The following is a 24352-nucleotide window of genomic DNA, read 5'->3' as shown; positions in this document are numbered from 1 at the left end:
ACTGTATTGTTATAAAGTCCAGCATAACCTTGCACTTCATCATGAGCCCGGGCAGTCCTTTAGAACTAAGCTCAAATGCTCGAGAGCCCTTTGGACTGCGCACCAGGACTCCTGCCCTTATTTCCCCCCGATCATTAGGGCCTTTCTCAGAGGCCTTTAAGCAGAGTAAAGCTTAAGTGCTTGTCCTCTTGCTCAGATATTAGGGGAAAATATAAAGCAGCTTAAACACTGTCCAGCTCTGTCCATGTGAAGGGCTGGAGGGAAGGAAGGTCTTGGAAAGATGAGGATTGTGGCAGCTCTGCTCGAGGCGACAGGGATTCGCTTGATGTGATACCTTGTCCCGCTCCCTCCTGCCTGCAGCCTCTCATGGGTGAAAGCAGATGTTTAATCCCTTCGACATCCTGATTTCTGCGGCCAGGGAAGGCTGGGCAAGTTTAGAGGCCTTCAGCCACAAATTGCTCAAGATTTGGCCTTTAACTGGGTACACTGGGGTCAAAAGATCCTCTGCCCCTTCACCTTCCCTCCAGCCCTGCTGGGAAGCACAGATGCCACAGGGCATCGTAAGGGGCTTCGGGGACCTTTCAGCCCCTTTATTTATATCCCTTGGGAGATTCCCGCTCCGGAGCAAGGCGAGCCCTCCCTGCGCCTTCTCTCCCTGCTCGCGGCGAGCGCGCGGCCGTGATCGATGAGGGGTGTCAGCGCGGCGCCGGGCGCTCGGCGCTGCCGGCGCTGGTCCCCGCGCGGGAGCGGAGTCAAGCAGATAACGATCACAGCCATTAATCATAATTAGAGGTGCCAGGGCGGGTCAGGGGAAATAGACCCAGGCTCATCGCAGCCGTCAAGCTGAAGGCGCAGGGGACCCAGCTCCTCTGCTGCTTTTTCTGCTGCTTGGTGCAGGCTGCAGGGGTGGAAATTAATGGGGGAAGATGCTGCCCCTCTCCCTAGGAGTTGGGCTGTGTGCTAAGGAGCTGGACAGACGGACAGAAGACACTGTTTGTATCTGTCTTGTCCATGCACTGAGATTCCCAGAGCCTTTTGCTTCTGGTGAGTCTCTTCCCCTGGCTTTGGGTGATCACGGGGACGTGTTGCTTTTCCTCATGGGCAGAGTCACAAAATATTCTTGTTTGATTTTTTTTTCAGCTGCCTGACAAGTTAGAAGGGCAAAAAATGGTCCAAGTTTGCAGGCTGCTCAGTGCACAAGAGCTTTGCTGCTGCTTTAGCTCTATCAGCTTGGAAAATGTATCCTTCAATTGGTTTAAGCCCCTAGGCTTGATGTAATTTTACTGCTGCCGTTTCTCTAAGGTACTTTTACAGCTGCTATCTCTGGGTATTTACAGATGGGGAGAGCAGAAAGTGAGAAGAAGAGACCTCACGAAGTTTGTCCAGGCCACCGGTGGCAGCTCGAGGAGTTGCCCAAGGTGGGTTTTCTGTGTGTTCCTCGGTGGGACCCGGGCTGGAAGCAGCCCTCCGTGCTGCCCTGGGCAAAACGTCTCTTGCAGCCAGGCCAGAAACACAGGCAGAGCCTGCGGCGCTGGCAGGAAACGCAGCATTTGGTGGTCCTTAAATTCCCAGCCCCGTTCTTTGGGAGGGAAACTGAATTTTGTGTGTGTTGCAAGGACAAAATCACCTCGCCAAGATGGTTTTGTCCCTCAGATCCGGTTGTAATTTTGCAGGAGAAGGCATTTGTGGGCCCACGCTGGCGTTTCCACAGGCTGCCACTGCCTGAAAGCCGATGGCTTTATAATGTCAGTGTATACCTGAGCTATGTGTTGCCTCAGTCTGCGTTCATAAAAATTATTGTTGACCACGTTTCCAGAGCTTAAACTGTCGGCAGAGCTATGCCTCCTTTTTAACCAACTCAGTCAGTAAATCAGGTGCAGACTAAGCAACACGCTTAAGTATTTGCTTAAGCTGTAGTCAGTGAGATGATGGGACCCTCTGCAAGTTAAGCATGCAGTTAACTGCATGCAGGTTGGGATGAGCTTGCTAAATCTAGCCCTGCAGAGAGCTTTTTAAATATAGCTAATTGTGCATTGTGTGTAATGGGCAAGATCTCGCCTCCTAAATAACTGACGATTAATTATTAGGGACATTCTTTAGCAATGTGTAATAGATATGGATCGCGTTCAATAGCAAGGCCCGTTCCATCTGTATTTGGAGAGGTCCCTTAGCATTTTGTTCGATATAATAAGTGGCCTATTAAAGCAGAATGAGGTCTGTATTTCAGACACTTTATTCGGCGCTGGACTGATTCATCTCCTGCTTGGATGTGTCGTGGCGGGACCAACAGAGAGGCAGATGGCTGAATGGAGCTGGGAAGGTGGCTCTGATGGACCTGGGACCGTGAGCATCCTCGCTGGAACTTTTCTGTCCCTGCCACCTCCCTGTTACCCGCATGTCCCATGGGGGCAGTCTCCCCAGCGTAATGTCTGCTTAGATGCTGCTCCTCCACGTTTGCTTTGGTTTGGTGGCAGCAGACATGGCCCTGTCTCTGGGGGAACACGTCGAGGTTTGTCTCGCCGCTTCCAACCGGGACAGCCTGAAGGCCTGGTGTGAAACAGCAAACACCTTGACGTGAATCCAGCGCCCCTCTTCCGGGCGAAACCCAGCCTGACATCACTCCACGTCCGTGTGAGACTCTGCTCTGCGATCTCAGTGCAGTTTGTAGCTCACCTTCTTTCCACTCAGCAGGGAATTGGAGCTGATTTATTGACTGAGTCCCAGCCACTCGAGAACTAACACAGTCTTTTCCAGGGCCTGCGCCTGGGCTTTCATGTGTAGGTCCCAAACCTCTCTCCTGTAGTCACTTTGCAACAGCCTTGCCTGGAGGAAGGAGCTCCAGATGTGGGAGGAAAAGATGAGGAATGACTATGGAGAGCAACAGAAACTCTTGTGATCTCTTGGCCTCCTTTCAGCCCCATACCACACCAGGCCGTGGCCTTGTACCCACACAGTCAGACAGGCAGAGGAAGGATGAAGAAGGCACAGTCATCAAAAAGCCCATCCATCCTTCCATCCATCCCTTCAACCATCCTGCCCCTGCTGTTTGACCGGCACTGAGGTAGGGCCACCTCTTGCCTTGAACCTGGCGATGCAGGTGTGGTGTGGTTCTTACTGCGGGGAGTGAGACGCGTTAACCGGAGAGGAGAGAACAACCTGAAGTGTTCATTCATCTGTTTACGGACTTTGAAGTGCTCATTCATCCATTTATAGACTTTTTTAATGGGGCTTTTGTTTGCCTGCATCTTTGTTTTGACTCTCCCTGCTGACACGCACGCAGAAGTTTCAAGACTGAGACAAACCGGAAATTCCAGGACAGGGAGGAAGAAAATACCCCCACACTCCTTTTCACATCCTCAAAACTGGCGAGGTTGCTAAGTGATAGCAGTTCTGCGCTCCACTAACACACTTCAACAACCTAAACTCTTAAAAGCAAGAAAATGGCTATTTAAGAACATGATAATTCATATGTTCCTCGGTAGTGCCCAACAGGCTGTTCTGAGCGCAACTTAAATTCAGAGATGAGCGGTGGCTGCATCGGGCACGTGCTGCTGTCCATGCCCGCTTACCTGCCCAGGGAGCCACCACAGGGGTTGGCATCACCAATGCCAGGCAGGCAGGAGCTTGCTGTGAGCTCCAGCCTGGAACTGGAGACCACATTCGTTCGAGCCACAGCTCCTCCAGTGCCCATTGCTGCCCCAGACCTTCCACCAGCTCCCTGCTGGCAGCAGAGAATGAATGGAATCAGCCTGGCCCTTTTCCCTCATCTTTCCACTGGTGAGTTCCATTTATTTATTTATTTATTTGTTTATTTATTTATTTAATTGCTATTCCGTGATCCCATTCAGAATCATTGATTTACCCCAGAGTCCCTCATTAAGCAATCCAGAGCAACTGAAGCTGTTACCTTGCAGTTGAGCACACGGTGCTGGGAGCGGTGGGCAAGGAGGAAGAGAGGGGACGAGAGGAAAAGTGAAAAGAAATGGCTGGAGCTCTCCCGATCCGTCACTCATCGCGTTGCATGTCCAACCCTTGCAGAGGACTGGCTGTGGTTTGTGTGGTACAGTGTAGGGAGGAGGAAGAAGAATTAACCCAGATTTAACGGAGCAGAGAGCAGGAGATCAGGTTGAGACTCATGGACCTTGCCAGGGCACAGGAGCTCCTGCAGGACAGGAGCAGATCCCAGGATGGATCCCAAGGAAATAGAAAAGGATGGCACCTTGAGTTTCCCAGCACTGTATAGCAAGTGAACACAAAGTTTGTGGAGCAGCTGATAGGACACACAGCACGGATACTCCAGCACTAGCCATGAGGTCTCGCTTCCAGAATTCAAACACCCAAATATAGATGGTCCCCAGAGTGAGCCCAGGACCCCTATTAAACAACAAAACCAAGCAAAAAAAAAAAAAACCCAAACAAAACAGATTCTTTAAAATGTTGGAAAACTTTGTTGCAAGGTTTTCTTTTTCAAGTGAAAACTCGCGTCTCGGTGCTAAACGACATATCCCTGGGAACCTTGAAAACCACAGGTCCTCCCAGCCTGAAGTTATAGAAGGTTGAACTCCAAACATTTAGGAATTGTCAAAGCAAAAAGTTTTCGCTGACCTGCAGCTAAATGGTTCTTTCATTTCATTTTCATTTCTGGTTCAAAGATTTCTCCTCTTTACACTGACATGGTTTGAAGTGGGAGTTGGATGGGTCAAAGATTTGTAACCCGAAGGTGCTAGTTCCTCTCCTACCTCCTTCAGTAGCTGAAAGTCTCCCTGGATTTGTATTTGCTGCCATAACTGAGCCTTGAGATTGGGGAAAGTACCTTGTTTTTTCCTTTTTTTTTTTTTTTTTTCCCCATATACCAAGATTTTGAAGGAGAGAAAGGGAAAATGCATCTGTAATTGGGCTGAGATTTCTATCTCTGCATCAGTGATCCATGAAACAAAATGTTCCCTGCGGCTGTTAGGAGGAAGACTACTTTCACAGCCATAGGGAAGGATGAGAAAACATCCTGGTGCCATGTGCTCTGGGCTGTAGTATTTTCTAGCAGTAGTTTTCCAGTAACTTTATAAATTCTCAGTAATGAAGGTTCTCAGAGTTAGAAATAAGGCATCAACAACATCTTTTTGGCTGTAGCTGCTGGCCTGTTCAGCCTGGAGAAGAGAAGGCTGAGGGAGAATCTAATCCATGTCTATAAATAACCTCAAGGGAGGCAGTGAGGAGGATGGGGAGACCTCTTTGCTGTGGTGGCCACCAAAAGGACTAGAGGAAACGGCCACAAACTGAAGGGCCACAAGTTCCACAGGAACTTAAGGGAAAAAAACACTGAGGGGGACAGAGCGCTGGAACAGGCTGCCCAGGGAGGTTGTGGAGTCTCCTTCTTTGGAGCTATTCAAAACCTGCTTGTACACAAGCCTGTGCCACATGCTCTAGGTGACCTGTGTGTGCAGGGGGCTTGGACTAAATGATCTCTAGCTTTGTTCTTTATGTGAGCACCAAAGGTACTTTATTGCCAACTATGACTACAGAGACCTGGGGCCAGTGTCAGGAGTTAAGGGCCAGGGCCCTTTTCTTCACAACCCTGCTGCTAAGGAAGGAGGAGCAGGTGGACAGGGAGAGTCAACAACTGCTTGTGCAGGAGCTGTTTCTGGAACAATCCTGGTTTCAATGCCCATGGCACACTGGTTGAAGATCTCCATGTGCTTGGAAGCGACGGGTCCCACCTCGCTAAGTGTGGCACCTGCGTCTTTGCCAACACGTTGGCCAAACGCTCTAGACAGGCTGGAAACTAGGAGATGTGGGATATGAAGAGGATTCCAGGGACCAGGTGTTCCTAAAGCACTGGTTCCCGGGAGAGCCTGGCCACGGGAGGTGGTAGCTGCAGATGCCACCGGCCCCTGGCCTGGCTGAGCGCTCGGGGCTCTCCGTGGCACGGTGCCCAGGCCCTGGTGACACGGTGGTGATGTCACAGGGGGCCCAGGGCGGCCACATATGGGCGTGTCCAGGCTGCCGTGTCACAGGGCTGCTTTGTGACACGCGCGCCCAGGAGAGGCTTAAAAGCGCAGCGGCCTGGCCCAGAGCCAGGCGCGAGGAGGAGCTGCGAGACACCGGCGGAGGTGAGAAAGGGCAGAAGTGGGACCAGCCTTTCCTCTTCCTCTTCCTCCTTCTCTTCTTCCTCTGTCTCTTCTTCTTCCTTCTCTTCTTCCTCCTTCTCTTCTTCCTCTGTCTCTTCTTCTTCCTTCTCTTCTTCCTCCTTCTCTTCTTCCTCCTTCTCTTCTTCCTCTGTCTCTACTTCCTCCTTCCTCTTCTTCCTCCTCCTCTCCTTCCTCCTCTTCTTCCTCCTTCCTCCTTCCTCGTCCTCTCCTTCCTCCTGCTCTCCTTCCTCGTCCTCTCCTTCCTCTTTCCTCCTCCTCTTCTTCCTCCTCTCCTTCCTCCTTCTTCCTCCTCCTCCTCCCTCCTTCTCTCCTTCCTCCTCCCTCCTCCTCCTCTTTCTCCTCCTCCTCTCCTTCCTCCTTCCTCCTCCTCCTCTTTCTCCTCCTCCTCTTCCTCCTCCTTCCTCCTCTTCTTCATCCTTCTCTTCTTCCTCCTCCTCTTCCTCCTCCTCTTGCTCCTATTCCTTCTCCTGCTCTTCCTTCTCCTCCTCTTCTTCCTCCTCCTCTTCTTCCTCCTCCTCTCTTTCTCCTTATCTTCTTCCTCCTCTTTGTCGTCGTCCTCCTCCTCCCTCCTCCCCTGCCTCCTCCTCCTCTTCCTCGTCCTCCTGTTCCTCCTCCTCCTTTTCCCCCTCCTCCTCTTCCTCGTCGTCCTCTTCCTCCTCGTCCTCTTCCTCCTCGTCCTCTTCCTCCTCCTCTTCTTCCTCCTACTCTTCCTCCTCCTCTTCCTCCTTCTCTTCTTCTTCTTCCTCTTCTTCCTTCTCTTCTTTCTCCTCCTCTTCCTCCTCCTCCTCTTGCTCCTCTTCTGCCTGCTCCTCTTCCTCCTTCTCCTCTTCTTCGTCCTCCTCTGCTTCCTCCCCCTCTTTTTTCTCATGACTCCTCCTCTTCTTCCTCCTCTTCTTCTTCCTCCTTCCTCCTTCTCTTCCTCCTCCTTCTCTGCCTCCTCCTTCTCTGCCTCCTCCTTCTCTTCTTCCTTCTTCTCTTCTTCCTCCTCTTCCTCCTCCTTCCTCCTCCTCGTCTTCTTCCTCTACTTCCCCCTCCCTTTGCCCTCCCCCTCCTCCTCCCCTTCCTTCTCCTTCCCCTTCCCCTCCTTCTGCCTCTCCTCCTCCTCCTCATCCTCCTCGTCCTCGTGCCCCTCCTACTTCTCCTCCCCCTCTTCCTTCTCCTCCTCCTCATCTTCCTCCTTCTCCTCGTCGTCCTCGTCGTCGTCCCCCTCCCTCTTCTCTTCCTCCTCCTTGTCTTCCTCCTCCTCTTTCTCCTCCCTCCTCCTCCTCTTCTTCCTCCTTTTCCTTCTTCTCCTCCTCCTCCTCCCTCTTCCTCCTCCTCCTTCTTCTCTTCCTCCTCCTCTTCCTCCTCCTCCTTCTCCTCTTTCTCATCCCTCCTGCTTCTCCTCTTCCTCCTCCTTCTCCTCCTCTTCTCCTCCTTCTCCTTCTCATCTTACTACTCCTTCTTCTCCTTCTTCTCCTTCTTCTCCTTCTTCTCCTCCTTCTCCTCCTCCTCCTTCTCCTTCTTCTCCTCCTTCTCCTCCTCCTTCTTCTCCTTCTTCTCCTCCTTCTTCTTCTTCTCCTCCTTCTCCTTTTCCGGTTCCCGCTTCTGCCCTGCTCTTTCTCTCTTTCCCCCGACCAGCACCAGCAGCCAGTCAGGTGCCACAGGACCGGAGAGGAGGCCGAGCCACTGCAGGGCAGCCCGCAGCTCCCCACGTCCGTCCCGCCGCCCATGAGGAGCCCACCGCACAAACCGTGGACCTTCGCCACACAATGGAGCAGCCCCCCCCCCCCCTCAATAAAAGAGTCATCTCCTCTTTGCTGTGTCTCGAGTCTCTGTGTGTCTTCCTTGCCTCGCTCCTCCTGCTTCGCCTTTGCATGGAGGTTGCTTTGGGCACATGAGCAATGGGGTCGTGTTGGTGGCAGCTCCAGGCAAGACTTTTTCAGGTGACCATGTGCCTCTGTCCTTGGTGGCCACAGGAGGCCCAAGGCTCTGAGAGGAACATAGGGCCACTGAGGAGGCCGGGGACATTGGTGCCTTTGAAAGGGCAAGAGCTGAGTGTGTTGGAGTAGAGGACTCCCTTCTCTCGGGACACAGAGTCACCAGGGCATCTTTTTCTTTGGAGAGGGGGCAGAAAGCCTGAAGAACCTCCAGGGCCCCCCCAAAACCCCACTGTCCCCCAAGCTACCGCAGCGCATCTCCCCCGGCTGGCTCTCGACAACACGTTTCTCCCACCGACCAGTGCTATCTATTTATCTAATGCTACAATATGTGTCCTTTTATGCTGGAATTAGCCGGCCGTCTGGGAACTCTAATGAAAAGCCTCATTGGAGCTGCTGGATGTTAGTGCTTATTTAGGCAGCAAGTAGCGGGGCAGCAGGACACGGGGAGCAGAGGCGGGAGCAGCCCCAGCTTGGCTTCCCTCGGCAGCTGCTGCGGGATGAGATGGGAACGCCCTGTGGGGTGGGAACAAGGAGGGTGTCTCACGGATGGGAGACAACAGGGAAACTCATTGGGATATAGGGAAGCCCCTCAGGCTGTGCCGCCCTGCGCGGCTCCCTCCCGCTCCTCCCACCAGGCAGCTTTTGCTCGGCCTGTTTGCCACTTTGAGCACCTCCAAATCTGCTTTCTGCATCGCTTTATCCACTTGGAAACATCTCCCCTTTTAGCTTTGAATGTCACTGACACGAACTGCATCCAGTGATGGATGGTGAGCACTGAGGAATCCTTCCAAAGCCGCGGAAGGACTTTTGGAGCAGCTGTGAACAAGATGCCCATTAAGATACTCTTTTCTTCCACTGTCACTTCTGTCTGCGTTTAGGGTTGGGCACTTTCTCCCTGCTTACTTATTTGGCAACATTTTCTGAGCCTAATCCACTGAAGCAACCTGCATTTTACAGGCTCTTGTAGTCATTTGGAGAATGGAGAGGCAATTTAGGGGGACATGCTGACTCCCAACAGGGCTGCCTCTGTTTTTAGTAGTTTGGGAACCTATTGGTCAGTTTGAATACAGCGGCTACAGACTTAACCGGCAGGAAATGCTAGGAATTTGAGGGAAAATGAGTGAGTATGAAGGGAAGATGCAGGTTCTTCCCATGGGAAAGGCAGCAGCTGGAGCACAACCCTTACAAGCCACTAGAGAACCCACACCCAACTTGGTCCTTGCTGGTGAAACCGGACATCACCACCTTCCTGCTGCCACGTGCTCCCAGCGGGAGCTGGCCTTCCTTTAGCCTCCCTTGTCCCCCACAGGGGCGGAGGGGACCCTGCCGCAGCGCTGCCCGGCCCGGCCCCGCGTCCCTTGGACCTGCTCCCACCCACGTTGGGGGCCCTCTTGGGCTTTGCAGGGCCGAGATGCAGGCAGCTCTGTGCTCCTGGTCCCTCCGTGTTGTCGGTATAGCTCTTGGGATGATTTTAGCCGTCGTTTGCCTCGATGCAGATGCAGAATCCAGCACTTGGGACCACCCACTGAAGCCCTCTCCTTCCCTGGAGGCCTCTCAGTCCACAAACCAGTGATTGGATTACACCGGTCTGAATGCAGCTGTGGTTTTTCCCGTCTGCTACAATACTCCTCGTTTACGATCCCAGGATCGTTCGATATCGGCGAGCAGCAATTATTCCTCGTTTGTTTTCACAGCGGACACGAGAGGCGCAGGGCAGGTGGACTGAGCCGCTGCTCATTGCTCTGCTCCGCGGGGACCCGTGCGCTGAGCGTCGTTCACTGTCGCAACAGAAAGAGCCGGGCTCCCAAGAACAAGCCTGATGTTTTCCAGGGCATTGATCGGCGCCCAGCCTTTGCTGGCTCAGCAGTTTGGACCCTCCGTTTTCACTTTCGGAGTGCTTAACCCTCGGATAATTGGATTTGCAGTGGTTATTTTGAGCTCTGCTGCCCCCAGCGCCTCTGTGCAGCCCCACAGGGTACTGGTGGCTTTTGGGGAGCCACAGGTAGGGGTGTGAGGGGCAAGCGCGTTCTGGCACGCAGAGACGTTAGTGTCCTGGCAAGCAAGCCCGACAGCACCGGAGCTGGAGCCGTGCACAGGTTTGGCTCCGTGCACAGGTTTGGCTCCGTGCACAGGTCTGGGTCCGTGCAGGATTTCCTTCAGTGGCTGCAGTTTGAACCCTCCTAAAACACATCTTGCAAGGGACAGAATTGGAGCGAATCAGCCCCTTTGAGCCCATGGGAGGACACCAAAGGCAGGGGAGATGGAAGGCAGGCGCAGCACCAACACAGAGCGTAGGAGGCTGTGCTGGAGACATCCCATGGGAAAAAAATCCCAGTGCAGAGGCAGAAGGAAGCGGCCTGCACGGGCCTGATGGCCTCCGGCCAGAACTGTGCCACATTAAGTGGTCACGGATGCTCAAGCTGACATTTTAAGCCTTGATTAATTAATTAGCACTGAAGGCTGCACCTGGGACTGCAGCCCCAAGCCACCACTGAGGCGCAATCACCCAGCAGCTTGATAAGGGAAAGACATGTTATGGTCGAGGTAAACTGAGGCAAGGAGCGACGGATGAAGCAGTTCTGCGGGGGAGCTTGACAGGGTGAGGCTCTGGGACCAGAGCCTTTTTTTGTGAGATCGTGAGGTGGTAGCAATAGTATCCAAAGGCATCAGGGCGCTCACCAGAACTGCTCTGTGCTGGCAAGGCTTTGCCACCAGTGAAAGGACCGAGGTCCTGTCCAAGGATGCCCACCAAAGCCCTTCAAGTATGTCCCAGGATGGTGACGAGCAGTGACAGAGGGGATGTCCAAGAGACTTTCTTCTAACACAGAGCAACCTGTTTGCCCCGCTGGCTTCCCTGCCAGGACCTGGACACTGCCGATTGTTTTCCCATTCTTCTGGGATCATCATACACCAAAGATCGGCTCTGAAAACTCGGCACGCCCACCTGGCTGTGCCACATGAGGCACGTGCCGCGGTTTGACTGATTGCTTCGGCCGGGTGCTTTATCCACCGCTGTGCTTGAAAGGCTGGAGATTGCCCTTGACGCGGGTTCATTAGGATCAAAACCCAATAGTGCAGCAGGTTAAATTCTCCGGCTGTTGAGTATAGGGAAATGGGCTAAATGAGTGTTCTGAGTCAATCTGCTGGAAAAAAAAACCCAACACACCTTGATCCTGATTTATAGCCCTGGGTTTCAATCCACGACGAGTCCATCAATGCCATGTTTCCTAGGGGATAATGAACGAGCCCTGTGTGATGGAACATGCTGGTGCGTTTCCTCACAGAGCAGGACACCCATAGCCCGGGCCCATCCAAGCTGACGGGTGGCAGGGTGAGTGCGGCAGGAATTAACGGCAGGGAAATTATCCCACCCAGTGCTGATTCAGTGAAATGAAAAGGAATGCTTTGCATTACGGGAAGCAATGAAGCTTGTTTAAAATGCAGCGGTGGTTCAAACGGATCTGCCTCTCATAATGACATCTTGATAATATCTCTGGAATGGTTACGAAGGCAGTTTAACACAGGCCAGCCTCACCTCGGGGTGTCGAGAGGCAGAAGCAGCAGCTGGGCTGGCAGCGATGGGAGTGCAGCGGGCACCAGATCATGGGAACATGGAGCTTTCCCAGGAAGGTCTTGGGGGCCACAGCAGGGATGGTCCCATCGCTCTCTGTCCCCAGGTTTCTGCTGCATCTCCTCGTCCCATGCTCTGCCTCTTGGAAAAGTCATGGACTTCAAAAGAGTGAGGACACATCCCAAACCCTCCATGCTCCCCAGTCTGGTTCGAAAGCAGTTCAAAGTGGGGCAGTTGGAATTAAGGAGATCAGAGATGAAGATTTTGGGGACTTATAAAGCTTTGGAGGAGCATTTCAGTGATGGGGCTTCTTTTCACGGTGGAGAGCAGCTGCAGTGGGCCCTCCCAGGTCTGGTTTGCAGTGAAGTCCAGAAGCAGATGATCTCAAGAGGTGGATATTAAATGCACATGTAAATGCAAGGGCAGGGAAAGGGAACAAGAAGTGAAACTTGAGATAAAGGGGGCTGAAGAGGCTGCTCCTGGGAAGCAGCAAAGACGGATCACGGGGTGCAAAGGAGGAGAGGAGAGGGGAGCTCGACATACGGGGTGCTGGAGGCCCCAGCTGCCTGCGGCAGGGATTTCAAACTGTTGGGAAAGCAGCAAAGAGAGGCAGAGAAGATGCCTGGAGATGACCCACAGGCCGGAAGCAATCGCTGCCAGTGGGGGACGGAAAGGACTTGCTGCTCTTTGCCTCCTGGCGGGAAGCAGGAGAGAACTGAGGCAAATTTCACCTCCCAAAGACCTGACGGGAGCCGCTGCCTGCAAGCTGAAGCCAGAGCAATTCAAATGAGAAATTAGGTGCAATTTATTATGTGCCAGGGCAATTTGCAAGGGGAGCCGACAGGCCCAAGGAGTGATGGATTCCCCTTCTCCTGACATGTGCAAATGCAGGTCAGACAAGTTGCTGAATGAGGTGCTTTGGCTGCGGTGTCTTTGCCCACACTCCGGGTGTTCACACAGGAGTGATGCTCTGCGTGGGGTACCGCAGGGCTGCAGGACCCTGCTCCCCATCACCCTTGGGTGCTGTGCAGAGCAGAGGGAGGGATGGGAAGCCACGGGATGTGCTGGAATTTCCTCTGCTCACAGAGGAGCCTCCTTCCCAGAGGCAGCCACAAATCACTCCGGCAGTGGATTCGCTGCCCACCTTTTAGCTGCGAGAGGGATTTCCATCAAGAAAAGGGGATGTAAGACTGGAAAACGGGCCATCAGCATGCAGATCTCCTTCCGTGGCTATTGCTTGGAAAATTAAAACCTTTTCCCCAGGTGCTAATCAGTATTTTGTGCCCCAGGTTGTCTCCCGCTGCCTTGTGCAGGCACAGGGCTTCGAAGCACCACTTAATCAGCTATCGATTTGCTGCAGTTTGTTGTTCAACATTGGCAGCCAAGGGTTGGAAACCAGCTCTAGATTCTGGAACTTGGAGAAAGCTGCAGGAAATTCCTGGAAAGCACAGAGGAATCCCCAAAAGGCCCCGGAGTTCCTAGAAAGCATCAGGATGTTCCTGGAAAGCAGAAAATGTCCTAGTGAGGTTCCAGATTGAGGAGTCCTGGACTGGCTCTGTATCCTGCAGTCCCTAGAAAGTCCCAGGAAATTCCTTCAAGATGCTGGGAAACTCATAGCAGGGCTTCAGAATCCTTCATCCCTGGACATTCCCCCTTGCTTCCTTGTTTTTTTTTTTTGTTTGTTTTTTGGTTTTTTTTTGTTTTTTTTTTGTTTTTTTTTGTTTTTTTTTTTTCTGGATCTAAACCCAGAAGATCTTATAAAGATCCCTCTTATAAAGAGGAGTCCAAGTTTTTTCCCTGGTGCTACCCTACCTGAAGCAGTGCCCATCTTCAGCTCACCAGATAGTGCCCGTACAACACACCTGGGCCTTGGCATCCCTCCTCCTTCTCCAATGAGATCTCCTTCCTCCTCCTCCTCCTCCTCCTCCTCAGCCTAACAATGATGTGGAGCCCTGTGAGATTCAGAGCAGTCGCCCGCGGTGCTCCCAGCCCCAGGCTGAGCTTTGTCCCTCCTTGCTGAGCCAGGTGATAATGGCAGAGCAATAAAATGTCCATTTGGAGAGATGCCTCTCACTCCCATTCCCAGGAAATAAGCCTCTCCCGTGGCTGGGAAGTGCGGGAGCCAGCACAGCCCCTCACCCTGGCGCCAGGTCTGCTGCCTCCCGCTGCAAAGGGGAGGCCTGTGGGGCCAGAAGGGAGAAGTGAGCGGCTCTCTCCTGCAGCATCCCTGCAGGAATATCCCTATTTCTTTTCCTCTCTCCCTGCCCATTCTCACTTTGTCTTATGGGCAGGAGATACTTTATGAGGTTCGATTATTTTTTTCCTTGCTATATCTGGGGGGTTTTTTTTGAGCAAAATATTAAGTTCACAAGAAGGTGACAGCTTTGAAGGGGGGCAAAGCAGGGGGGATGTTGAACCAGGCAGGCGTCTGTTTAAAAGGCAGCCACCCGAGCTGATAAATAGGGAGACGGGAGCTGCATCCCCAGGCTCTGCCTAGTCACAGGTGTTTTGTGCAGCCTCACAACACCGCATTAAAATGCAAATTTGTCCCTGCCTGCTGGGAGCAGATAGTAAAGCGCTAAACAGCAAAAAGGCAGCGTAGAATAAACAGAGGGCACAGCGAGAGGGGAGTTGAAATAGAGGCTTCTTTTTAATTATCTTTTCCTTTTTTTTTTTTTTTTTTTTTTCCCTTAAGGGACGTTTGGCCACTGTAGGAACAAGGATTATTCTTTTTACCGGAGCAGGAGTGAAATGGGAGGGAAGATGCCAGTCCTGAGAACTGGCTGGGGGCTCCCTAGCGGGTGCCCAGGTATGTGGGCACCCTGCAAGCCCGGGGCCAACGTCCCGAGCAGGAGCTTCATCATCTCAGTGCAAAACCCACCTCGTTTGCCTGGGGTTTGCTCCCTAGAACTCTTCATTGCTTCCTCCCTGAGAGACTTAGGAGAAGTTAGGAGCCCACATAAATTTTTGGCTGGTTATTTGGCCCTGCGTCCCAATGACCAGGGGGGCATTTTTAAGGATTGCTGTCAAAGATGATGCTCAGGGGCAAACACTTGTGTATTTGTGTGTATAAATACACACAAAAAACACACATAAGCTCCTGTGCAGGTTTGCATTAATCTTGAACAGGTGTATCCATGTATGTATATGCATACATATGCACATATATATGCATTTATATAGCTCTAGCTGTATGTGTGTACCTGTTTGCGTACATATACACACATCTTTATATAGAAGTAATGGGTGGTTATAGGGACGCGGAGAAGCTTCTGTTCTCCTCTTCCCAAATGAAGCCCCCCCCATCTCGTCCCTGCTGGGGATCTGGCACCCGTGGCCACATCGGCACTGCCGGATCTGGGTGACCCCGGTGGGAGCGGAGCCGGCGCCAGCCCTTGCCGGCAGCTCCAGTTCCCCAGCGCGGCGGCGCTGGTTCCCCAAGGGCGCTTGGAGCCCTCCACTTCATCCATCAGCCGAGATGGGAACTGATGGGCTGGAAAACGGCCGCTGATGCTCCGTGTCACATCCTGGGCCCGGCTGCAGCCCCTGGAGACGGCAGCGGGAGAGCAGCCAGCGCCAAGCTGGGAAGGGACGGCTCGAGGACCCGGTCCCAGAAAAAAATCATGGGAAAAGGGAAAAAAAGGGGGAAAATCCAGGGGGGACTCAGCCAGGGGAAGGAGCTGCATGGACCCCCACATCTCCCAGCCACTGGTCAGTCCCACTGCAGAGCCGGGAACGTGCTCAGGGACCAGGAGTCGGCACTGGCATGTCTTATTACAATTATAAAATTTTATTATACACTCTTCTTAACTCCCCCCCCTTTTCTTCTTTTTTTTTTTTTTAACAAATATTCATATATGTTAATTTAACGATGAGGTTTGGAAGTTCCAAGAAGGGAATTCGGCTGTATTAATTTTACTGCTCAGAATTATTATTGGATCAGTGGCTCGTTCAGTCGTACCTGGGTCCTTCAGATAACAGGGCACAGTAAAATGTAACTGGTCTTTGCACGTATCCCAATTCCCCCATATATATATATTTATATATATGTATATGTATATATCAAATGAGCATAGAGCTAACCGGTAAGTTTTAAGGCCGCTGGGGGAGAAATTCTCATAGCCTGAAAGTGATAAACCCTTTAAAGAGGCTGTGACGCCGCCGCAGGCAGCCGCTTTCCAGCGAGGGAAACTGAGGCACGGGGACCACTCATGAGGCAGCACTGACCCCACTCAGCCTCTCTTTCCAAGAGGAACCGGATCTGGGTTGGGAGGGCTGGATGCAAACCCGAGTGCTCGGCCGGTGGCGATGCCGAGGCCGCGCGTGCCCGTGCGCGGGGCTGGACCCGGCGGTGCCCCGGGCACTGCCCGGGCTGCGCTGAGCCAGACCCGGCCTCTGCTCTGTCCCCAGCGCCACCAGCGAGCCCAAAGGAGCATCCGGATCCCGGGCAACGTGACCGAGAGATACAGCTCGTCACAGTGCTGCGAGGCCGTTTGGTTTGGCTTTCCGCTTTGACTTCTTTTTCTGTTCTTTTATTTAAGAAAGAAAAAAAAAATAGACACAGTGGTGGGTAACTTCCGATGCCGAAAGGAGCCGCTGCCGCCAGCCTGTGCCTGCCCCTGTGCCGCTGGCCGTGGCGGTGCCCATGGCGGGCACCGGATGCTCCGAGTCCCCCGGGACTCAGGGATGCTCCCGAGGGGATGCTCCGAGTGGGACCAGCCCAGCAGCCCCGGGCTCTGGGGCAGGCAGGGGGCGGAGGCCGGGCCTGGCGCGAGGCCGAGGGCGGCAGAAGGCACCGCGGGGCTGGCGCTGGAGCAGTGGGACCCGCGTTTGGGCCTCGCTCAGGCCGGGCAAGGCGGGAGGCGCCTGGGCACCACCCGTGGCGCCACCCTGGCCCCAAGCCGAGGAGGGCGGCGGAGCCCCGAGCGCGCGCGGAGCCCGCGGCGGTGCCGCAGAGCGCGGCGAGGCGCCCCGGGAGCCAGGCTGGCACCAGAGGCCACGCCCACAAACGATAAGCCCCGCCCCCTGAGCGAGGCCACACCCCTTCATTGATAAATCACACCAGTACTGTAGCCACGCCCCCGCGCGTGAGGCCACGCCCCATGCTGGGAAGCCCCGCCCCCGGGCACATCCAGGCACTCAGCTGGGACGAGGACCAGCTCCTCCAGGGCTGTCCCAATCCGTGGGGCCGCTGGCAGGGCCGGTCACCCCCATTCCCGCCCCCCTGGGGCACCTGCATCCACCCTCCACCCCCAGCTCGGCCTCCCGCTCCCTCTGCTTCCTCCCGCCAGGCAGAGATCCAGCGCTTTCCCCTTGGGAAAAATAAAAACCGTAAAGGGCACGTAAAGAATAAAGAGCCGGGGGGGTGCGGGGTGCATTCAGCCGGGGTGAGGAGGATGTGACATGTGCGAAAGAGAGAACACACACACGAGAGCCGAGCCTGGGGCTCCAGCCCCCCGGAGCAGCTGGTGCGGCGTGGCGTGGCGGCCCCGGCCCCCCCCGGCCCCTCTGCCCCTGCGTTAAGCGATCTCTTTGATTCTGCGGATGTAGTTGTGAAGCTCTTCGGGGTCTTGGAGGCCCATGTCCTGGCAGACCCACTCCAAGTCCTCCTCGTCGGCGATGGGGATGGAGTTGTAGGCCAGCTCGTCGGAGGGCAGCGTGGCGAACGTGGTGAACTTCACCCGCTTCCGTTTGGAGGTGGGTGAGTTGAGTGGGTCCTCGCTTTGGTCCCGTGTGGAGCCCCCTGAGGAACCGTCCCCGCGGCCATGGACCTGGCTCTGCACACTGGTCTGTGAGCTCCCACTGCTGTGGTGGTCACCGTGGCAGCAAGTCTGGACATTTTCTAAGGGGTTCCCAGGACTCTCAGGCTGGGGCGAGAGGTCATTGTGAGCCCGCAAGGGCTGCCCATTCCCCAAGAAGACCCAGTGGTGGGAATGGTCCATGTTGGTCTGACCTTCTGGCGGGATGCGTTTGTGCCGGTATTTCAGCACAAAGACAATGCAGTTGATGAGGAAGACCAAGATGGCCAGACAGAAGACACCCAGGAGCGCATACATGCCTATCTCCAGGTCCGTCAGCCCCCTGGTCACCTGAACAAAGCCCGTGGGGATGGTAGGGAAGTCCTCAGTGGGGTGAGATGCACTAGACATCCTGCTGTCCTCGCTTGGCTCCGCTTTTCTCTCCACCTCTGCCCGCAGGGTGGTACTTGCCGCTGTCTCCTCCTGCCCCGGCTTGCTCGGCACGTGGTCGTAGTCGTAGGTTGGGTCCTCCTCGGAGCCAAAGTGGACCCGCACACTGGCCAGGGCTGTGAAGAGCACGCTCTTGCGCTTCGTCTTCTGGCAGCTTTCACAGATGACCAGCTCAGCCCGGAGCAGCTCCCCTGAGCCCTCATTCTCTGCCACCACCAAGGGGAAGGGCCGGTCTTGGGTTACTGAGACCACTTTCTCATCCAGGCTGGTCACCACCAGGTTGTAATCCTTGGGGTCATAGAGGGAGAGGGGGGCCGTGGTGCCATCACTGTAGGAAATCCACAGGCTGAGGAGCGCTTCCTGCAGGACAAATACAGCCAACAGTTGCCCAGCAGGATACAAGCCCACCCACACCCCCCCCTTCCTGCTTCTCATTCTTCCATCCATGAAATCCATCCTTTATCCCTCTCCTTTTCTCCATTCATTTATCAGTTCATCTTCCTCCTTCCAAACCTGACCTGTTTTATCCTTTTCACCTAATCTTCACACCTAATTTTCACCTAATTTTCTCTCCTATTATCTGCATGTTCTCTCAGGCAGGATCAAGCCTCTGAGAGCATGCCAGGGATTTGGGACAGGGCACAGCCAGGTTTCCGGGTCCCTCCCTCCTGGTGTCAGCTGATTCAGATGCTCAGCCCCTTCTCCATTTAATTAAGCGGCAGTTTGCGGAGCTCTGCTTCCTCCCATCACCATGCCAGGGGCTCAGCATGGAGCAAAAGCTCCGGGATCAAGGGGAGCTTTGAGACTCTAAAGCCCTGCGCAGGATTTGGGGAAGCGGCTTTGCAAGCAAGGTCCCCATCCATGCCGAGTGCCATGCCGGGTTCCCCCTCCACTGGCGCACATGCTGGGACCCCTGAGACCCAGGGCCAGCCCCACCACCCCCTGCCTCACCTGCTTGAAGAAGCTGAGGGTCTGCTGTGCGGACGTCTTGGCAATGATGGTGTGGCTATTGCCAGGGCTGGGGTGGAGGGAGAGGGACAGGCTGGAGATCACTTGGGCCTTCAGGTCTGTGATGCTGACCTTCTCATCTGCCACCGTCACCAGTGTCTCGCCCAGCACCGCTTCCATGAGCGGGGACACGACCTAGAGGGGACAAGGGCACCTGTCAATGGTGGAGCCCCCCTCCCTGGTGCTCTCCTGGCCCCATCCAACTAGATGCTCACAGAAGGTGGCCCGGATGTACCTTGAAGAGCGTGGTGCCCGGCTCCCTCCCAGCCAGCGTGAAGCTGTCCACCATGTGGGCCACCCGCGGGTCATCCACACGCATGAAGTCGCTGACCAGGTCCGTGACTTCCACCAGCCAGTCCGGCCCCAGCATGGTGACAACCTGGCCCGTGCCCTCTGCCGACGTGGTGTGGAACTGGGTGAAGACCTGCAGCGTGGCGTGCTGGTACTGCAAGGCACAGCCTCGGCTCTGCTTCCTCTCCTCTTCATCTTCCTCGTGGTCACTGTCCCGCACGGACCTGCGGGACATGGGAGCAGGTGGGGAGCGCCACCAACCCTCTCCACGGCTCTTCAGTCCCCAGGCAGAGGACAGGGATGAGCGAGCAGAGAGGGATGAGACACTGCAGAGAAATGCAGCACCTCCCAAAGCAGGAAGACAACTGGTTGCTCCAGTTTGGGTTGGCCAAAAAGATACCTGTTGCCTACAAGGTCTCTGAGGGCTTCACCAGCATGTGGCGAAGTGGATAGCTTGGATCTATACCCACCAGCCAGCAGACAGCCAGAATAATTCAGGTTGGGAGGAACACCTGCAGGTTTCTAGACCTCAAAGTAGGGCTAGCTTTGAGGTCAGTTGGCCTTATCCTGGTGAGTTTTGACCGCTGCCAAGGACAGAGGTTCCTCACCAGCTCCAGGGTTTGACCACCTTCACTGTGATTTCTTTCTCCTTACATCCAAACAGCAAATTCCCTTGTTGCAGCCTCTATCCATAATTTCCAGGCCTTTCACTCTGAGGTTAGCCTGGCTCCATCATCTTTAAAGCCGCCTCATCAAGTAGCTGAAAAGGGCAATTTGCCCCCTCTCCACTTGGCCTTGTCCAGGCTGCACAGACCCAGATGGCTCAGCCTCTCCCGGTGTGTCCTCCACCCGAGCACCCATCTCCATGGTCCTCCCCTGGACTTCTTTCAGCTTGTCTACAGCTCCCTCGCACCGGGGCACCGAACCAAAGCCAGGGCCCTGGTGCAGCACCCACCTCCTGTCCGGCAGGATGGGCACCCTCCAGCCCTTCACTTGGCTCAGCCGGGCGTCCGAGAGCTCGATGTGCAGGGGTAGTTTGGGCACCCACACCGTCATCTCCAGCGAGGCCGAGAGGTGCTCGTAAGTGAAGGTGACCCGCGCGCTCATGGAGCCCCGCGACTCCTTCCCGCTGACGAAGACATAGTCGCAGCTGCTGGAGACCTGGGCACAGGGATGGAGAAAAGAGATGGGGTCTGAAAAATGCACATTCCTACTGCAAAATGCCAGTAGAAATCACACAAATCCTACAAAAGCAGTTGTCCGGAGGGATGAGACATCTTGGAGGATTAGGACTATACTAGGCAGGTACCCGCTTAAAGGCCAGCCCAAGAGAGGTGGCACTTTCTCTTCTCCCAAATCCTTGCTGTGAGGAGTGGGCTCCCATAAACAAGACCGGCAACAAATGTTCCCTCTGGTCCTGGTGTTCTCCAGGCCCCAGCTCAGCACCTTCACTTGGTGCTTCAGCTTTCTTGGACTCCTGCACACATCTCTTTCCTCTCACAACGCTCAAGTTAGAAGCACTCCTGGCTGCCCCTTCGTCTCAGCCAAGACCACAGGACTTGCAAAATGCTCGCCATAAGCACCACCCCCAAAAGATCCCCCATTATCAACAGTCAAACACAGAAAATGAGCGCAGATCTGCCACGAACTGGGTGTCACGGAGGGGGCCGTGGCCCTGTGCCCATCACTCATGTCCATGCAAGGAAGAGCTTCCAAAAGAGCTTCAGCTTCCAATGGTCTGAAGCCTGTTGTTCATTTTCTCTGTTTTTCCCTCTCTCTCTTTTTTTTTTTTTTTTTTTCTAATTCCCATTTATGCAAATGCTATTTTTTCTAATTCCCATTTATGCAAATGCTATTAGTTAAATTTGCTATAAAACAAATATGTCCTGCGGGGGCCACTTATTACCGGCCAATCCAAGCCAATTAAGGAGATAAGAGGAAGCGACTAAAGCATCGCTTGTGTTTCGTCTTAGAGCACCAGAGTCAATGACATCTCCTCCTTCCCAGCAAGGCTGGAACAAGAATCAGCCCAGGGAGGCTTAAACCTCTAATCAGGAGCAGCCCCGGGCCTAACTCTGACCCTTCTCTCCCCTTTGCTCTGTCAGAAATTGTGTTTGAATCGTTTGCAGCTGTAAAAAAAGAAGAAAAAAAGATCCATTTTCTCAGCCAGCGGCACAGTGACTGTCTTTCACAGTTGTTGCTGGGCAGCTGCTCTCCCATACGGATTCTCTGATGGCTGATAAGGGGTTGAGCCCTACAAGATCTCAGGGCCGTGGTGTCCCTCCGTGGTGCATTCACGGTCCCGTGAGGCTGGCAGTGCCTGCGAGCCTTCCCTGGGGTGACAGGGCTGTCGCGGCCACACAAGCAGCGAAGGACACCGAGGCCACAGCCCAGAGCTCTTTGGGAAGCCTCCACTCGGCGGGTGGCTGGAGGGACGTGCAGTGCAGAAGGGTTTGTTTGTCACCTCCATATCAGATAGACACCAGCTCAGCATGCCCGAGAAGCCGAGCTCAGCTCTGGCAGGGCGGCCTTTGAATAAAGATGAGCTCTTGGGCAAATCCCCCAGCAAAGGAGTACTCTGGATATTGTGCCATTTATCACAATAAATATGATGGGCTGCTGCTTGCATTACCTTAGCTAATAAATCCCCCCAGCAGTCTTGTTCTGGGGGCCACTTGCTTTTCAATTGGCTGAGGGAAAAAAGATGACAACAAAAAATACCAGCACATCAGGCCTGTCCTGATGATGGAGTGACTGCAGATTAGCTTTTAAATGAAGTGAGCGCTTGTTCGGAGATACTTCCCGGAATCGCAGCAAGGCATCGGTAAGCAGGAGGCTGAGGTCTCCCCGGGCACTGAGCCAAGCACCAAGAGCTCCATTCCCATGGCCAGGAGCTGCTCCAAGCTCCTCATTCAGTATGGTCTATATACTCAAGGGCAGTATGGAGGCAATGCGTCCTCTTTAGGGCCCCTGGGGCTGGGAAGACTCATCACAGCTGGTGGGATCCCGTGTTTGCTCATTGGCGTTTTCCACTGGAGACCGGGTGATGATCTGGGACTCCAAGGCTGCAGCCAGACCATCCAGCTGATATGTTTGCAGCAGGTCTTCAAGCAGATGCGTGAAGACAACAGTGGGCTCCCAAGCAAGGCTCAAACAGTTGGTGAAGCTGAGCATCTCTGAGTCTCGCTGCAGTTGGAGGTGGCCCTTCTCTCCCTGCAGGTCCCTTGGGTGCACATGAGTCCCCAAAGCCATGGTATAGGCAAGGAACGGGCATTATTTCTATGCTACCTTGAACGATCAAGTCCTTCTCCCTGGGATGAGTTGCCATGTGCCACCATGGAAGGGACAGGGGTCACAAATCATGTCTGTGCTTTCCCTCCATCCTTTAACCACGGTCCCTGTGCTGCCCTGTCCACATGCTGTCTAGAGGAGCAACTGTCGAATCACCGCTGGGATGGAGAGAAGCAGCCACTCCCCAGTCCTCCTTAACGCTGCATTATTTACAGTAACAGATAGCAGAGTCCACTACGTAAGCTTTGATTTATGTAACAGGTTTATAGCCCTGACACCGCAATCACACTGCCCAATCTCAGCAGGTAACTGAAAGCTCCCTCGGAAACGCATCTCCAGCACAAACACCAAATAACTCAGCAAGGAAATTGCAAGGGGCTTCAGATGGAAAGCAGGAGGCGAGGGAGCCGTGGGGCTGGAGCACTGCTCCATGTATTATTCATCCCCACTTGTGTGCATGTGTCTGCTACCCCCAGGTCTGGGGACAGTGTGCAAATAGATTTATGAGCAGAAAGGCAGCACATTAAACAGCTTAAGTGTCTTGAAGTCCATCCTGAAGTGTATTATTGCTCTAGTGTTTAATCATGCTGCAGAGAACCGGTCTCCATAAATTAGAGCCCGGCACAGTAAATCGCACAGATTGTAGCTGTAGTCACAACCTGGATAAACAGTTTGTGACACCAGCTGTACTCCCTGTGCGCCTGGTTCGGCCCAGCCTGGGTCCCGGGTAACGTTGGGGTGGGATCTGGTCCAGGGTTGGGTCCATGGTAAGGTCTGGGGTATTTCCAGGCTGGGGTCCAGGGCAGTGTCTGGGATCAGGTCCGGGGTGGGATGTGGGGTAAGGTCTGAGTTGGATCTGAAAGTCTGTGGTAGGTCTAGGGTTAGGTCCAAAGTAAGGTCCAGGGAAGGTCTGTGGTTAATTCCAGGGTTGGGTCTGGGGCAAGGTCCGCAATGGGTATGGTGGGAATCAGGGAAGATTTTTTTGGGATGGATGGATAAAGCAATAGAGTAATAGAGGTGGATGGATATATGGATACGATTGGTGATAGAAAAACATATATGGATGGATGTGAGGACTGATGCTCCCCACCTAAGATGGATAATTGGACGGGTGCTCCCTACGGAGATACCTTTGCATTCCTCCAGCACCTGCCACACAGCCACCCCGCTCCTCTCCCCAGCCGCTTTACTGCTCCGTCCCCCAGCCCCGCAGCCTCCCTGAGCACGCAGCTCAGCCTCGCAGCCCCAGTTGACCCCAGTCCCGGTCCCAGCCGCCAGCCCTGCCCCTCACCAGGGCCCAGCACCCACCACCTGCACCCCGGGGGCAGCTGCAGTGCCGGGGCCATCGGCCAGCCGGAGCCAATTTGGGGTCCAGTCCTTCTGGGAGCTACCTGGCACCCCAAGGCACAAGGAAAGCAGCTAACAAAAACGTGCTGCTTGCCCTGCATTGCAGCAATATTTTGCCTTATCAGTAATAAATGCCTTGATAACCCATAGTTATTGTCACTGCCCACAAGCAGCATGCTCAGCATCAGAGCATCCGTCAGCCTCTCAGGAGGCAGTGACGGGGTGTCTGTTCTTCCTCCCCACATTGCCCATGGAAAGGCAAAAGGGGATGGAAGGGAGGCCAGAGCTCATCTCGAACCTGCCCTTGGAGGCGTCACCCCAGGGCAATGGGGTTCCTTGCTAGCACTAATGAGACCCCAATCCTGGCTCCCTTCACACACCTACCTTGATGATGTCTTCGTTGTTGGACTTGCACTCAACCATAGCCGAGACATCCACGATGACCCCGCTCAGCTCAATCGCAATGACCTTCACGGGAATGGCCACTGTTCGGCCTGTCAGGATGGCCGTGTTGATGATTTCTGTGTCCTGGGGAGGTTGTGCAAAGCAGAAAGTCAGTCTAATGGGCTGCCTACCTCCCCCAGGAGG

At 54.2% G+C, this 24352-nt stretch overlaps 1 protein-coding gene and 1 long non-coding RNA gene across 2 annotated transcripts in view; one reads left to right on the top strand and one right to left on the bottom strand.

The window, feature by feature from the left end:
* Window positions 1-1347: 1347 nt before the first annotated feature.
* Window positions 1348-7830, top strand: LOC112945429. Its single transcript, XR_003249006.1, has 3 exons — window positions 1348-1418; window positions 2228-3777; window positions 7767-7830. It is a non-coding gene; the product is annotated as an uncharacterized LOC112945429 (long non-coding RNA).
* A 9307-nt stretch (window positions 7831-17137) lies between these two features.
* TMEM132E (transmembrane protein 132E) overlaps window positions 17138-24352 on the bottom strand; it is a 38852-nt gene continuing 31637 nt past the window's right edge. Inside the window, exons 5-9 of the mRNA XM_026036971.1 lie at window positions 24149-24292; window positions 20082-20287; window positions 19071-19350; window positions 18779-18970; window positions 17138-18187 (exon numbers count right to left, since the gene is read on the bottom strand). Coding sequence (XP_025892756.1) covers window positions 17159-18187; window positions 18779-18970; window positions 19071-19350; window positions 20082-20287; window positions 24149-24292 — 1851 coding nt within the window. The 3' untranslated portion in view covers window positions 17138-17158. The remainder of the gene's footprint in view (window positions 18188-18778; window positions 18971-19070; window positions 19351-20081; window positions 20288-24148; window positions 24293-24352) is intronic.

Source organism: Nothoprocta perdicaria, unplaced genomic scaffold (genome assembly GCF_003342845.1).
Source record: "Nothoprocta perdicaria isolate Ctin4 unplaced genomic scaffold, notPer1 scaffold_189, whole genome shotgun sequence".
Classification (NCBI taxonomy): domain Eukaryota; kingdom Metazoa; phylum Chordata; class Aves; order Tinamiformes; family Tinamidae; genus Nothoprocta; species Nothoprocta perdicaria.
The sequence above is the reverse complement of the archived record's forward strand: the minus strand, read 5'-3'. Positions and strand labels throughout refer to the sequence as shown.